The sequence below is a fragment of the Sander lucioperca genome, chromosome 8, assembly GCF_008315115.2.
Source record: "Sander lucioperca isolate FBNREF2018 chromosome 8, SLUC_FBN_1.2, whole genome shotgun sequence".
Classification (NCBI taxonomy): Eukaryota; Metazoa; Chordata; class Actinopteri; order Perciformes; family Percidae; genus Sander; species Sander lucioperca.
The window spans coordinates 29,421,063-29,437,429 of record NC_050180.1 but is presented as its reverse complement, the minus strand read 5'-3'; the positions used below and the strand labels follow the sequence as shown (position 1 = coordinate 29,437,429).

General features: G+C 41.1%; 1 protein-coding gene across 12 annotated transcripts in view; it reads left to right on the top strand.

Annotated features, from left to right (window-relative positions):
• The window catches only part of kirrel3b (kirre like nephrin family adhesion molecule 3b), a 183,269-nt gene that overhangs the window by 112,158 nt on the left and 54,744 nt on the right, over positions 1–16,367 (top strand). For 7 of the 12 annotated variants that reach the window (XM_036004317.1, XM_036004316.1, XM_036004312.1 and 4 more), the window contains exon 4: positions 10,801–10,970. In XM_036004317.1, coding sequence (XP_035860210.1) covers positions 10,801–10,970 — 170 coding nt within the window. The remainder of the gene's footprint in view (positions 1–10,800; positions 10,971–16,367) is intronic. The other 5 variants (XM_036004313.1, XM_036004319.1, XM_036004311.1 and 2 more) reach the window with 1 other exon arrangement.

Genomic DNA, 16,367 nt, shown 5'->3' with positions numbered 1-16,367 from the left:
TCACTTTGTCCTTTATTTTCTGTATGACTCACCAAATCATTCCTAGTTAATGCAGAGGCATGGTATATTTGATTACTGAATTCTTCTCATTTTAAATGCCGCGTTAAAGGATAGGCAATTCATGCAGAGACGCTTTGTGCATCCATGTAATCTCTGTGAATTGAAGTTTACTCATCAGGAGATACATTCTGAAGATAACAAAGTGGTCTAGATGACTCCTCATCATCACACTCATTATCAAGTCATTATTTTAGAGCGGAACTGCTATCACTGTTGTTTTTCTCACTTTATTCTGATATGAAAAGCATACTGTAGATTTTTTTTTAAACTAATTAAAAGACCGCAAATGATGTGATAAAGTGTTGCTAAGATGCATTTTTGATAAACACTTCATCATTATTTACCTCTCTGTTCAAGCTTGCCGAGCGCAGGGTCATAAAGATCATATTGCAGACCACACTGCAGGCAGCTGGGAAATGCTTTAAGAGATAACCTTACTTGAAGCAAATATTGAAGGATTACAATGTTTGACACTTCATTAGGGAAAATATTTCACTAAGAAAAACACATAGCTGTCAGGATCTGTAATACCCTGCAATTGTAGTATTATATCATACATATTTAATAAAGTAAATGCATTTTTAAATTGCATAACTGGGGTAGCATTTAGCAAAACATAGTACAGTATACAAGCCACATGCTTTTAAGTTGTGTCTGAATACATTACAAATGTCCATCCATCCATCCATCTTCGTCCACTTATCCGGTCTCGGGTCGCGGGGGTAGCAGCTCCAGCAGGGGACCCCAAACTTCCCTTTCCCGAGCCACATTAACCAGCTCCGACTGGGGGATCCCGAGGCGTTCCTAGGCCAGGTTAGAGATATAATCCCTCCACCTAGTCCTGGGTCTTCCCCGAGGCCTCCTCCCAGCTGGACGTGCCTGGAACACCTCCCTAGGGAGGCGCCCAGGGGGCATCCTTACCAGATGCCCGAACCACCTCAACTGGCTCCTTTCGACGCGAAGGAGCAGCGGCTCTACTCCGAGCTCCTCACGGATGACTGAGCTTCTCACCCTATCTCTAAGGGAGACACCAGCCACCCTCCTGAGGAAACCCATTTCGGCCGCTTGTACCCTGGATCTCGTTCTTTCGGTCATGACCCAACCTTCATGACCATAGGTGAGGGTAGGAACGAAAACTGACCGGTAGATCGAGAGCTTTGCCTTCTGGCTCAGCTCTCTTTTCGTCACAACGGTGCGATAAATTGAATGTAATACCGCACCCGCTGCGCCGATTCTCCGACCAATCTCCCGCTCCATTGTTCCCTCACTCGCGAACAAGACTCCAAGGTACTTGAACTCCTTCACTTGGGGTAAGGACTCATTCCCTACCTGGAGAAGGCACTCCATCGGTTTCCTGCTGAGAACCATGGCCTCCGATTTAGAGGTGCTGATCCTCATCCCAGCCGCTTCACACTCGGCTGCGAACCGATCCAGTGAGTGCTGGTCACAGGCCGATGATGCCATCAGGACCACATCATCTGCAAAAAGCAGCGATGAGATCCCCAGCCCACCGAACTGCAACCCCTCTCCACCCCGACTACGCCTCGATATCCTGTCCATAAATACTACAAACAGGATTGGTGACAAAGCGCAGCCCTGGCGGAGGCCAACTCTCACCTGAAACGAGTCCGACTTACTGCCGAGAACCCGGACACAGCTCTCGCTTTGGTCGTACAGAGATTGGATGGCCCTGAGAAGGGACCCCCTCACCCCATACTCCCGCAGCACCTCCCACAGTATCTCCCGGGGGACCCGGTCATAGGCCTTCTCCAGATCCACAAAGCACATGTAGACCGGTTGGGCATACTCCCAGGCTCCCTCCAGGATCCTTGCGAGAGTAAAGATCTGGTCCGTTGTTCCACGACCAGGACGGAATCCGCATTACAAATGTGACAATGTTTAATTAAGAGTTCATTATTACCATACTTAAAATGTTTAAAGTACATAGGCACACTCATAGAAAGTGTTCCAAAAATGGTATTTGTTCTGTGAACAGTTATTAATACATGTCATGTGAGTGTGTAGTAATATATTTTCTCCTTTTTGTTATTGCAGCATGCTATTTAGTCAGCTTTACATTTGATCCCATATCTGGTTCATTCCATTATTACAATTAGATGTATGCAGTTGTTGCAGGGGGTGAAACTTAAAAGACCTTGCACAAGATCTTCCAAAATGACAGGCATTCATGAAGACAATATGATGCTATTCTTCTGACAAACATAATTGATAGCATGCCATTTGAATGAGCCATTGTGTGTAAGATATTTGTTTTCCCTTTCCTGCATTGTTAATGTCTTGGACCTGCGCTTCAGCAACAATTTCCATGTACACAAAAGCCCAAGGGTATCTTTTGTTATTGGTGTTTTCAAATGCCAAAGCTGAATCAGCCATTTCTGTGGATAATTGGGAATTTATTATTTCTCAAGGCTCACACTGGCATCCTTTTAGTATTGGGGTGGACTTTGAAGACAAGAAAATAAAATAAAAAAGCTACTGAGGAATTAGAAGTTGTCATGCTGACACAGATAACGTTTCTTTACGGTCCATAAGTGTGTATTTTGTCACAACCGCTGTCCGTGGTGCTAGCCCTGTTAGTCACTAAGTGGTACACTTCACAGCGAGTGAGAACCGCAGACCAATGATGGGTCCGTATAAGAGACATTATTTGCAACTGTTGGCCTGACAATATAACAATGAGTGCAATTTGGCAATTGTTGTTTCTTGGGTGAAAACAAGCTTATGCAAAGAAGTAATTTCCTGTGGCCGGGTTGGCTCAGTTGGTAGAGCAGGCTCACATATACATAGAGGTTTATGCCTTGACGCAGAGGTCCAGGGTTCGAGTACGACGATTTCCTGCATGTCTTTCCCTTCTCTCTCCCCCCTTTCTCACCTAGCTGTCATGTCCATTAAAGGTGGAAATGCCCCAAAAAAACTTAATTTCCTCTGTTGTGTGTTTGTCTGTTCACCTGTGCTATTAGAGGGTTAGGGTTGGTGTGACAGCTCAGCAGGGCTAGACATAAGGAGTTGGTGTTTAAGGAGTGGTGTTCTATTACTTTTTCATGACTTACAGTAACAAGAAACAAGCTTTTTGTGCCTTTGTGTGTTTGAATGCATGTATTAATCTTTTCTGTATTTCATCATTATCGAATATTCATATCCATATGCCTCTTACTGAGTGGTGTCGTCAAAATTTTGTGTGTGTGTGTGTGAGCCAAATTCAGAGACATTTCCAAAAAAAATAGCTTTAGAGCCTCACGTGTAAGTAGAAGAGATAAAGTGTCCTAAACGCCAGTCATTCTGGGAGAAAATATAACTAACGCTTCTATTGCGCTGCCTTTTCTGCCATTTGTCTGAAACACGAGATGGAATGATAACTACATCTATCATATCAAAGAGACTGTGAACAGGTGCGTGATTATGGTAGACAGACTGTGTTTAGGGTGTTTTTTTCTTCTTCCCAGCATTTCAACAGAAGGAGGAGAAATGACACATATACATCTGTGCTCTGCAAAACAACAGTACCAAATGTGTACAGGTGCTGAGCTGATTTGAATTCACACTACATATTAAATAGGCTTGCTTCAGCGAACTGTAATTGTTAAGCAAAGTAATGATTGGCATTAAGAAAAATCTAGCACCATGGGGGCTAATTGTTGGCAGGACCTTGAAATAAGCATTTTTTTAATTTTTTTTATTACTGTTCTTATGGAAACAGAATCCTAAATTCAATTCATCCCACCCTCAAAATCTCTCTCTCTCACACACACACAAACACACACACACACACACACACACACACACACACACACACACACACACACACACACACACACATATATATACACACAGCTATATATTGCAACACAGCCGGGTGGTGAGCAGTGATGTCAGCACCCTCTCAATCTGTGGAGAGCAGCTTCTGGGGCTGCACATGGCTGCGCTGTGAAGGAGCAGGCTCTGCACGTTTTTGACAGCTCTGGCATCTCCCCACTCCTCATCTCATCGTCATCCTTCCATCCCTCCATTTTATTTGGCAGTGTTTATTCGGTAGATCATGACACCTACACTACCAAAAGATTAGTAAGTGTTTATGTACTCCACTTGTAAAAATGTTAAAATGTGTCTGTGTATACTCCAGCCTTTGAATCCTACCTTGTGTTTTCCCTTCATTTTAATTCACTATCTTTCTTTACCTCCCCTTTTCCCCAATTCCACTTTCTATCCCATATTTGCCCTCCCAGTTTATTATTTTTTACCATATGGAAGCACACACTTTCCTAGAAATCGGTTCTGCTAGTTTTTTTTTGTGTATACATTTTGTACAGTTCGCCATCCTGTTTGATTGCTGTCTGTGATCCTGTTTGTGCGAGTTAAATGGTTTTGTGGATTTCTCTCCTTTTCTTTTTCATTCATTCACTCATACTCTGGATCATCTGGCTTTCAAACAGATGTACAATGACAGCACTTGAAGAGGGCAGGTGATTTGGGCCAGTGAGCCACGCATGTCTCTTGTATCCACCTGCTCTGGGTATTCCTCTTCTCTCCTTTTTGTCTTATTTTTTCCTGATCTATCCATCACAAACTCTGCAAGCTGTCGCAACGGGGTGACAGGCGGCCCATGCACGCATCTTTCTGAAATAGATAGACAGTCAAGTCAGGAAGCTCATTGTTGTTCAGGACACATCTGCTGAAGCACAGCGCTACAGAAGCTACACATTCCCAGCCTCCTCTCTCCCCTGCACCCTTGTGAGGAGCCCTCTCCCATTCATTCACCTCCAAATTGCTTTTTCTCCCTTGCTCACACTCCTGGAAAACCGGGGCACTTGCAGAATTTCATCGTCTGCTTTCGCAAATAATTCCCCCAATATTGGTTTGGCCTGAATAACCCAGCAGGTTCACCATCAGCATCACCAGGTGTTACCAGACTAAAGACAACTCTTCAGCCAATTCCAGCACACGTTATCAGCTTCCCCTCACATAAATTCAAGTTTTATGTTTTGTGTTTGGGGAATTTTATGTTCGGTGTTCAGGGAATTCATTTGTATTAGGAGACAAAAGGCAGCTTTAAGACCCCCAGGGTTTATTCATGCCCCTCTTGGACGTGACGGACTTACCACCTTGCACTGTTAAGTTAATTACACATCAATATTCTTTGATTATGCAGTAAAAGTAAATGATCTCACTGACGTCCAGGCTTTCTGACATCAATGTGTCCTTATTTTCTTTTTGACTCAAGTAACCAAGGTAGGGTTTATAGTCAGACATGTCTAGCATTGGTAGATTTGCAGAAATACATTAATGAAATCTTATCTCAGACTGGGTGAAGCGAAGGACCTCTATAAAATGTTAGCAGCCTTAACATTAAATAGTGGAATTACCCATCTTAGGGACTGGGGTAGGTTAATGTACATTGTGACAGACACATTTTATTTCTCGCTCAAACAAAGAAAAATGACAGCTTGGAGCTTTAAGCCCACCATTACATCTATGATCTATGGGTCAAAGTAACTTCAACAAGCTCTTTCAAATGATAAAAGCGATGAACTGGCTGTATCTTATGCTATTTTAAAGTCTTAAGTTAAAGCCACACGCCTTACGTTTTTAATTAATACAGACATGCAAACAAAGCACAAACTCTTTCGTGACTGATCTAGTGGTTATCTTTGATTTATATAAAACCTGTTATCACTGAAATGTGTGTGTGAATGTCGGTGTCTGTGCGTATGCATGCTGACAGCGTCCATGTCTGTGCCTGCACAGGAAAATGCAAATTTGTTGAAAGAGATTACATTATTATCCCTAAGAAGAAAGTAGTAAGTGGAGCAGGGTTTGCAATGAGTCAGCCATGTAATTAAAGAGGAGCGATCAATCTGTACCACTGACCACACTACTTATGCCAAGTCCATCGAATGGCTGCAGTAAAGAGCTAATTTAGAACCATTAGGGACTGCCGAGTTTGCAAACAGCCCAGTAATGATGATGGCTGATTCAAGTTCAAGGCTTGGCCTCTGTATAACTGTCAGACCTGGCAGTCATAAGGCAGGATCAGTGGAAGATCCCAGATGAAGAGAAATAGCTAAATATCTATTTTAATAATTTTTGTTCCTAGTCAGTCATTTGTATTCAATGGATGTTGGGTTATTGGTCAAATCCTCCCCTTTCTTCTGCAGACATAAAGGCTTTCACTTGCCAAGAACAAGAGCACAAACGTTCTTTTACTGAACTATCATGCAATCAACTCTAACTGCCCTTTTGCCTTGGTAAGATGCTATTTTAGTGGTGGAGATTTCAAAAAGATGCAAAACTGTAACGAGCTGAGCGCTTTGCTAGTTACACAGAAACAATTTCAGTCCAGGCTGTCACAGACTCCACATTGGCACCCTCCGCATATGGTAAGACCTCAAACACAATGGAGGAGAGAAACATACAAAGGTATGGATGCAGGATGGAGCCAGCCAGGCATGTCCCTCTTCTTACTTGTCTGTTCACCATTCACCCTCAGTGTCTTGCTGGCAGGCTGCCCTCCAGGGGGACATGACCTGCAAGCAGTGCTCTGTTTGGTCTGCCTGTGACTTCCTCTCTGCCATGTAGTGCATTTATGCACAAAATCATAAACTCCTCTTGCACTGACATCCCTCAATGGAAACAATACAGGTGAATAATAGTATATAACTGAGACTATAGGTCACATAGGGACTTACTGAAACAGTCTGCAAGGGTATACATTATATCTACGTTCATTAGTGGTGTCACCTTCTGACCCTGTAGCACCTATTTATAGACACTGATATGTGCTAATATGTGTAGAGGACGAATATTTCCTTTGAGAGAGAGCAAAGAAGCCTCTGATCTCTCTTTTTCTCAGAGTTTTGAGCACTTGTAAGCAATAAGGGGAAAATCTCCTCACTTTACGTCTGAGTCCTATCAGTCACATACTGTCAGATTATCCTTTCTTATCTCCCCCTCTCCTTAAAAAAACCTTTTATGGCTGCCTTATATGTTTGGCATTTAATTAATGTTTCAGTCATGTGTGCAAGAGAGCACTGACAGAAAGCCAATAACACTGGATCTTTGCAATCAACTGTCACAGTGCTATCGCTGAGCCTCACATTTTGTTCATTTTCTTTAATGACAAATGGGAGAGCTGTTTGAGATTCCCGGCTCATAATGCTTTTCACATGCTCCCTGTCTCATTTGCATACCATGCAGTAGCTCTATTCTTAGCATAAGAATAAACTAATGTGATCTCCTTGACCTTGTTTCCAATTGCTGATAAAGGACCAGAAGGTGACCACATTCTCACAAAGATTCTTTCTCACTTGCCTAGATCAGCACACCCTGTTGTCTAATCAGCGAGTGCTGACCTGAGATTCCTCTACCTCTCCAAACCCTCTGCATATCAATGAAGACTAGATGAAAGGGAGACTGTCACAATTAACACTGCATTTCAAACTCAAACACACAATATGAACTAGTGAGTGGGAATTGTCTTTGAAATTGCAGATTTACTGGTCCAGTTGGGCAGTGGCCCTGTTCAGACCTGGCATTTACATGCGTCTTGGTTGATCCAATCACAAGTGGACAACTGTAAGTCGCATTGAGGACCCATTGAGATCCGATTGCTCAGACCACATTCGGATGTGGTCCGGGCCGCATATACTCAATTGACGTCCTCTGCATAAGCTTAGCGTTCTCATTTTGCATACACTGGCTTTGTCCATGATGTCTGATCATTTCAAAAAGCCCATAGACAAGTGCATCAAACATCTTGGGCAATTTGGTTTGATTGGAACATTTCAAGGAATAGGCCCGGTCTGTATTGTTTTGATTTCTTCTTTTTCTTCTTTTTTTTCTTCTTTCCGGCAAACTAGACACAGGAAGTGCATTGCAGTCTCCCGTCGGTTAAAAACAACAATGCATTTGGTCTTTGCAAACAGAGATGATGTGTATTTATTTGCATATAGAACCGGAAAGTAAGATCCCATCACAAGTGATCATTCAAGATGCATGTGGAGACACATTCTATTATGTGGTGTCAATTGACATACTAACTACTTACGTAGGCTAGGTAAGTTAACCATATGAATAGATGATAAGGGCCTTCTGAACCTACATGTAGGTGTAGCAGGCCCCTTCTAGAAGAAGACAAGAAGACATACTTTATTAATCCTGCAAGGGGAAATTACATTTTTCCACTCTGTTGTTACAGCTACACACATTACACACAGGCCGGAAATACACACATGCCCAGGACCTATACATGCACTAATGGAGAGATGTCAGAGTGAGGGGGCTTCCCATTAAAGGTGCAGTTGGGGGTTCGGTGCCTTACTCAAGGTCACCTTGGCAGTGTCCAGGAGGTACTTGGTCCCTGTGTGGCCGTGAACCTGCGACCCTCCTGTTCCCAAGCCAAATCTCTACGGACTTAGCTACTGCCACCCCTTCTATCCCATATATATGATGCTAATTACCTCTGATAATGCCCATTCAATGGAGTGTTAACATTAAAAATGAGTGTCTGGGTCAGTACCGGCGGACTCCGCCACTAACATTAAAGCATATTAAAAAAGGTATTAAAGAACGTAAATACATTGAATAGATATTGCTGAAAAAATGCCAACCATAAATAGGGTGGTTTGATTTAATGAAAATCTTAAGTATTATAACTTTAAAGTAAATACTTATTTTAGTCAGAGATCAAACTAGAAGTTTTGATTGATAATTTTAAAAACACATTTACAGCAACTTAAAACTAAAACTGAGTTCTGTAGAGTAAATTTTCTGTCAGTCATTTTAGTTAAGAGTGAGCAACATAGAACAATATATGCAAACTATTCTGGCACTATGCTCATTTATGTCTGCCATAAAAGACCCCTTTTATCCTTATTGTCATTAAATGTACATAACAGTATCCTAATTACATTTTCTCTCTTTTCATTAATCTCAGTGCTGTTTGACAGCGTAGATCTAACCCATAATAACCTTCCTTCCAATCATGATGCTTTTGCAGGGGAATATGGCAGCTGCCTGCAGCCTTTGATTTCATCTTGCCCCAGATCTGCATTATAATGAGCACTCAGGTCAATCAATAATTCACTGCAGTTTCAGTTATAAAAAAAGAAAAACAAACAGATCAGGTCTTGGGTAAAACAGGAAAAGGACTTTGATCAATGCCATTGAGATGCACATATAGCACTGTTGTGATGTTTTCTTCTCTCTGTTGTTTGTCAAAGATTAGAGGGGAAGCAAATGTGCATCTGTGTGTCTGAGGGGGGTTATACATAGCATAAATCACATGTAATGCTGACATTTCCATGTGTATTGTATGTATAGTAGGGGAATCTCATCTGCTTTCACTGAAAAAGAGTTGAGTGGCAGAGTTGATTGTTATTTAGAGAGGCATGTTGTGACTTGTGTAAAGCTTTTTGTGCCACAAACTGCACCATCTAATTTAAGATAGTTTTAAGTAAGGGATTATTATTAAGTATAGGGTAAATTTGTTTCTTACTGTGAAGTCATTACCTTCCCTGAATGAGGAACCGTAGATGTGGCGTGTAGATTATTTGTATACAATAAACCAAAATGGTGTCTTTTGTTAAGCACTCTCATTATGCGGGGATTGACTGTATGATGAGGTTACAGTAGGTGTCATGCAGTCAAATCCTTGCAGGTGCCATTTGTAATTTGAAGGGCTGTTAGTCGATAAAAAAAATGTAATCACGATCAATCGCATGAGTGTCCTAGTTAACTCGCGATTGATCACACTTTTTTTTTATCAGTCTAAATTTCCTTTAAAGGGATATTTTTTTCCAGTTTTTAATGCTCAAGTGGTATTTGAGACTTGACTACATTGTTGGTAACTCAGTTCACATCGACAGTAACGTTAAATGCAAATAACGTCTTGTGGAAAATTAACGTTGTGGAGAGAACCATCTGGAAGGGCTTTGAAACTCAACTTGCTATTCAAAAGACCCTTTATTTACCAATTTCTGCTCAAGGAGCTTTGTTTCTGCTAGCCATCCACTCCTGTTCATGGATGTATTTTTAGACCCGTTAAGATCCGCTCCCATTCCACCGTCTCGCCTCTGCTGCTGGCAGCCACCCACCCCTACTGATTGCCTGCGCAGTGCTGCTGCGCAAGAGAACAGAGGGGAAGAGAGCAGCGCTGTTTAGTGTTTAGTGTTAGGATCTCTGGACTGCATGCATGGGAATGAATTACAGTGGAAATACGAACTATATTTGGTTATAAGTCGCTAAGAGGGTCTGAAAACTCGCTAAATCTAGAAAGAAAGTCTCTAAGTTGGCAACACTGTCCACAATGTTACTGCTGCAGCTTCCTGATTTCCCAAACTATGGAGTGAAATCACAGAATGTGCATGTGTTAATCATGCGTTAAAAACATTAGTGGAGTGGTGTTGAAGGGAATTTGCGTTAACTTGTTATTAACGTGTTAATTTTGACAGCCCTAGTAATTTGTTTTGTCTTATGTGGTTCAGACTTCCATTATCCCAATGTTTTGGAAAAGCAATATATCAGACTGATAATTGCTGGTAAAACCGACAATATTGAAGTCATTATATGACAGTATGCCATCATTCTGCATTCAACAAAAATAAAGCATAAATGACAACCCCATTTCATATCTACATACTTTGCCAATAATCCATGCAACCCATTAATTATCATATGGTTATCATGAGGCTAATGTCCTGTCTTACTCTGCGTCTGTATCAATAGTCCCCCCAGAGGACCCAGTCATCAGTGGAGGGCCGGTGGTGAGCCTAAGGGCTGGTGACCCACTCAATCTGACCTGCCATGCTGACAACGCCAAGCCGGCAGCCTCAATCATCTGGATCCGCAATAGAGAGGTCCTTAACGGGGCAATGTACTCCAAGGTAAGCATAGAGGTGTGTGTCATACCAGGTTTGAAGGCTGGGGACAGAGTGGGGGTGGAATGAAGTGAGTGGGTTGCATGGTGGCTGTACTTTCATTCAACCAGTTTTTTTAATAAAAGTAATCTGAGATAGGGAATGAAAACACCTGTTAAGTTACATGTTTGCCTGTCTTGCTTTGCTATAAATCTGCGAAAGTGCTAAACACCCATGAGATGTTTCAGAGTCATTGGTGGGCGTTTGCCTCAGCATCCAGACTGCTTTTTGAAATGAAATCCCTTGAAAATTCAGGTTGTGTTTTGATTCCAAAAAAAAGATGGCTGGCCTTTTTTCCCCAGTATACAAATAACTCAGAAAAGCAGATGGCAAGATCGGGGAACTATCAGTGACTTTATGTTTCTCTCTGGTGTTTTGATCTCCTCCTTCAGTGGCATTTGTCTCTCTTTATCTTCCCCAACCTGTTATAAAATCTATTATGTCACTTTCTGTGCTGGAATCTGTCTGAAGCTTTTTTAACGGTGACGTATGATTCTCACTGACAGACCATGTTACCACTTTTAATGTCATAGCACACAATAGCCACTGTTCACACCAGCCTGGTGGCATGATTACCTGACCCCATAGACTCTTGACCGACATTCACCCTTAAGGCTAATCATGCAATCAAGACTGTCTTGTTCTATTTCCATTTAAACAAAGGACATAAAGAGACCAGGCACTTTAGAGCACTAACACCTCCCCCGCCTTCCCTTGCTCCCTGCGCTGCTTCATCCCATTATCGGCTTTTTCAATGAGCAGATAAATGCTTTTGATTGGACTGGGGTACAGCACCAGGCCGATTTAAATAAAGTGATTGCTTGAGGTAACGCTTGCTAATGGTGGGCGGGGAGTGTGTTTCCTGCCTTCACTTCCTCTCAGAGCAAAGGCAAATATGAGGACATTCTGTGCTAGTAGCTGATGGATGCTCACTTGTCTGCTTTGAGCCCAAGTATGTCCCTCGTCCCTCTTATCTCTATTGCCTACCATTAAAAAGCAATGGGTTCGATTAAAAGAAGATGAGTTTTTTGGGGTCCGAAGAGCAGTACGGGGACATTTTGTAAGCATAATCATTTGCTCTGATGGTCTTCTCATATCCCCCAGATCAAAAGGACTAATGTGAGCAGATGTGGTGGAGGATTCACAGGAATGGCTTTCCTGATGGTGTCATATCTAATGATAGTTCCGACCCAAAGATAATTTCCCACTAAGGCCTCAAAAAGCTCATCTCTGTGACCTCTTAGAAAACTATTTACTGGACCAGTGGTCAAAGAGAAAGTGTATGATTATAGCTATCGCTTAGTAAAAATGTTTGTTGGTTTTACCATATACAGTAAGAGAGACACTGAATCGATCCATTGTGTATCATTAGTGGAGGTAGCTTTAAAAAAAACTAACTATATTGTGGAGAGGGCTTTTCAAATAATTAAGTGGCAGAAGTGTGTCACAGTAAGTTGAATGGTTTAAAAACAAGACTAGCTGTGAAAATGTGGGCAGAGGAAATTAATGAATAATGTTCTCTCTTCCCTCAAAAACTCATCTCCCATCTGCTCCAGTGGAGCTGCTCAGTGGAAAACTGCAAAGGACTGTTTGCAATATGCAGCCTCAAGGTCTGAGCTGTGGTTTGGAAGTGTGCACACGTGCTCTATGATACCTTTGCGCTGGAATGGTACAACAAATCGTTTGAAAAACATGATATATTCCCTTCCCCAATCTGCTACATATATTTCTGAGTGTTCTGGTGGCAAGCTGAGAGGTGAGCAGGAGATTGGGGAATTATCTCAGTGTTAGGAGGTTTAAAAAAATAAAAGAATAATGACATTTAGTGTTTTTTATTGCATACCCTCTCAGCTTTGCAGTAAAATCATGTTGCTATTTAATGTCAGGTAAACTTTCTCAAGTTTACATGAAGTTGCTATTTTTGATTGATATCATTTTCAGTTATCCCTTTTCCGTTCATAGTTCTTTATTTTCCCAAACCCTTTACTACAAGTGTTAAAAGCAGCTGCTTCTTCTGCCTCCCAGTTTCATTATTTTTCTCCCATCCTTCATGGGAGTCTTTTATGTATTTGGAATCGGAATTGCATTTTAATCGCCACACCCATTGGGTAATGGGTTAAAATCTGAATGGGCATTAAACATATTAACTTGTATTCATTATGAGACAGGTGTGGTTTTCCCAGCAGGAGAATATTGTCAAATGGCTCTTTACATTAAAGCTTTAGTGCGTAACTTTTAGTTATTAATGAACGTCCGTTACATTCAAGCCATTGCCAAAAGTATTGCTACAAAGCTAATTAAAGGTGCTCTAAGCGATGTTGGGTGACGTTACTTCTTGTTGACGTTCAAAGTATTTTCAAACAAAACAAGACTAGCTCGCCCCTCCCTCCTCCTCATCCCATCCCCTCTCCCTCCCTTCCATCCTTCCACGCACTAACCCCCCCAACCCCCACCCCCAAATCCTTCTTGTCGGTTATTGGCTGGAACGCTGGAACACTGTTTGTGTATGCTTCGTGGTGCAGGTTGGCACAGATTGTTTTTGTTGCCGTTTGTGGACCCTGGGCTGTCTACAAAGACCGCTTTTTTTACAGTGTGTTCTGGGGACAGGCAGCTCGCGGATAGTGAGGAGATGTTTGCTGTATGTGACAAAAAATGTTGTAGCCTAAAAAACGCGTGACATTGCTTAGAGCACCTTTAAGACTATCAGCTCCACAAAAGATTGTGTCGTCCGGTGACTTTCGCACGCAGAAACTCAAGTGAAGATAATTACCTCTTCTGAAGAGGCCATCATGTTTTTTTAATCCTCCGTGTCCTCCTTGGCTACTAGCAACTGCGTGGAGGAGGGGTGGGGGCTGTCAGAAGGCTTGTATCATGTGGACGCGCCGACAGTGTTGTTGTCATTACTTAGAATTCCTCATGGGTGCGACAGAAACTACGAAATAGCTTTAAACATAAAAATAAGTAATCGTACCAGTTTTAAAATATCTCAAAAGATTTTGGCAACCTAATTAACCTAATCCATTCAGGATTAAAATGTGAAGCATGATCTGAAATATAGATCACTTCAATTAATTGCTTTTAACAACTTTAAAATAATAAGGTGAGAATAAGTTAAGTTAAACAAAAGAAACCTATTTCACCTCAATGACCATGGTAAAAAAAGCACATTTTCTCCTCTACATTGACATATAATGTTAAAGCAATCAGCTATTTGAGTAAAAGAACCCTTGTGTGGTCCAGAATTAAAAATGGTGGATTGAATAAAACCTAGAGATACATTTGATATCGAATCAAAGGAGTGTTAGATGGGTTACCATAATTTTAATGATTTATGAATTATTAGCTTTTGCTTACTTGGTGAATTCAGCACCATCCCTGGGGGAGTTTTCCTTCATCTTCATCCCATAAAAGGTTGGTCAGAATTAATATTTATATAAAAAATAAGCTTTATCTCAAACACATCCGTCAAGACATTACCTTCCTTACAGTGATTTATTTGACTGAAGACATTACAGCCACATCCAGCAAATGCATTTTAATGTAGAGTAGCAGAATGTAGCATTTTATTAAAAAGTAGTATGATAGTATACTATATAATCTACTTACTATCTTTAGGTATATACCAGGGGTGGCCAACCAGTTAGGTATAAAAAAAAACGCACCATAGCAAAAAGCCACACAACACATGCACGTCCACACTACAACAGCAACAGTGTCTTCCAGATCTAATGACAGTCATAATACATAGCAGTTTTCATAGTTTTTTTTCTCACTTAGATTGACTCAGTGGGAAACCTGACAGTCTTTGTTATCCACAGTCCTTTTCAGGTCTTGCTTAAACTCGGTTGTGGCCACTCGAAGCAACTCTCTCACTCATTTGTCACTAAAGGGGCTTTCAAACAATCGGATTCAGCAGTGAAAGGGTTAACGGGGAAGGTGATCTGTGGCCGCTGTTTTTCCTCAGGTTGCAGAATCTGTCCTCAAAACTCTGCTGCATTATTTTCCATTTTAAAATAATTGGCAAATGTATTGGCAGATGCATTCAAATGTGTTTTTTTTTACTTATCTGAAGTACTGTATGTTTCAGAAAAGTTAAAAACAATGAACCAATGACACAGCCCCCAGCCACACAGTAAGAGCCTCACAGGAGCAGGCAAAGAGCCACATACGGCTCAAGAGCCACAGGTTCGCCACCCCTGGTATATACTATATATTCTATTTATACACTATATACTTTTATTATATTCACAAGATCTTACAGGATATGGGCATATGATGCAAGGTTGCTAGCCATGTTATTTGCTAGTAACATAACTGACTCATAACTTACTATTTTTTATTATTATTGTGTTATTATTATGTGGATTTATTTTGTATTTAAACATTGTGATTGTGATTTTTGTATAGTAACTAGCAAATCCACAATTGCTGCCACAAACATAATACGATAATCATTGGGTGATTTGTCAAGTATTTCTAACCGGGGGGGCGGCCTGGTTCGACTCACGACTGGTGAACCGCCATGAACCCCCTCCCCTAGCTATATAATTTAGAGAATTTTACAGATCCAAGACGAGATTGATAAAAGGAGCAGAACTCAGAGAAAAAGTCACAATTGGATATCCATCTGTGTCTGTCAGCACCACTGAGAGCCCCATATCAATACCCAGCACAGTTATGCTAATGATATTTCAGAGCCATGGTCGGGGCCATAGATTCTAAATTGTACAAACCTCAGTCAAATAATCACTGATCAATGAGTCAGGCAGACTGACATTTTCAACTAAACAACCCTTCTGTTCCTGCTCTCTCTCTCTCTCTCTCTCTGCTACTATAGGGGATGGGGAGGGGGGGTGGCAGGTTAACAAGGGGCATGCATTTTGGTTCATTTTGCTGTCTACCGGTGATAATCAGTAACACATTAAAGACATTTAAACATGGTGTGCTTTTGAAGACGGTCCTGACTCAAGTCCCAGATTTTCTGTTGTTAGTGTTCCAAAACCATGAAATTTTAGTTAATCCATCCTCTCTGTTGTAGTCCAATTTGGCAATTTTGCCTTTAAAAACACATTTCAGAAAGTATAACTTTGTAATTCTGGTGAATTTAGCACATCTATAATTATCAAAATACTTACAAAATTGAAATGAAATCCAAACATTTATAGTAAATCCACTGGTCTTCATGATTACAAAATATCCTTAAACAATCTTACAAAAAGTCTGCCTTACATGTTTTACAAATTAGACATCCAAAAACATAAACATAGAGAACTCAATATTTAGTGTTGTGGTAAGTTTGCTAAATTTGGAATGGGCAAAATACATTTTAAACTTTCATTCATGGATTAACAGCACCATTAAAATAGGTCTGTGAGT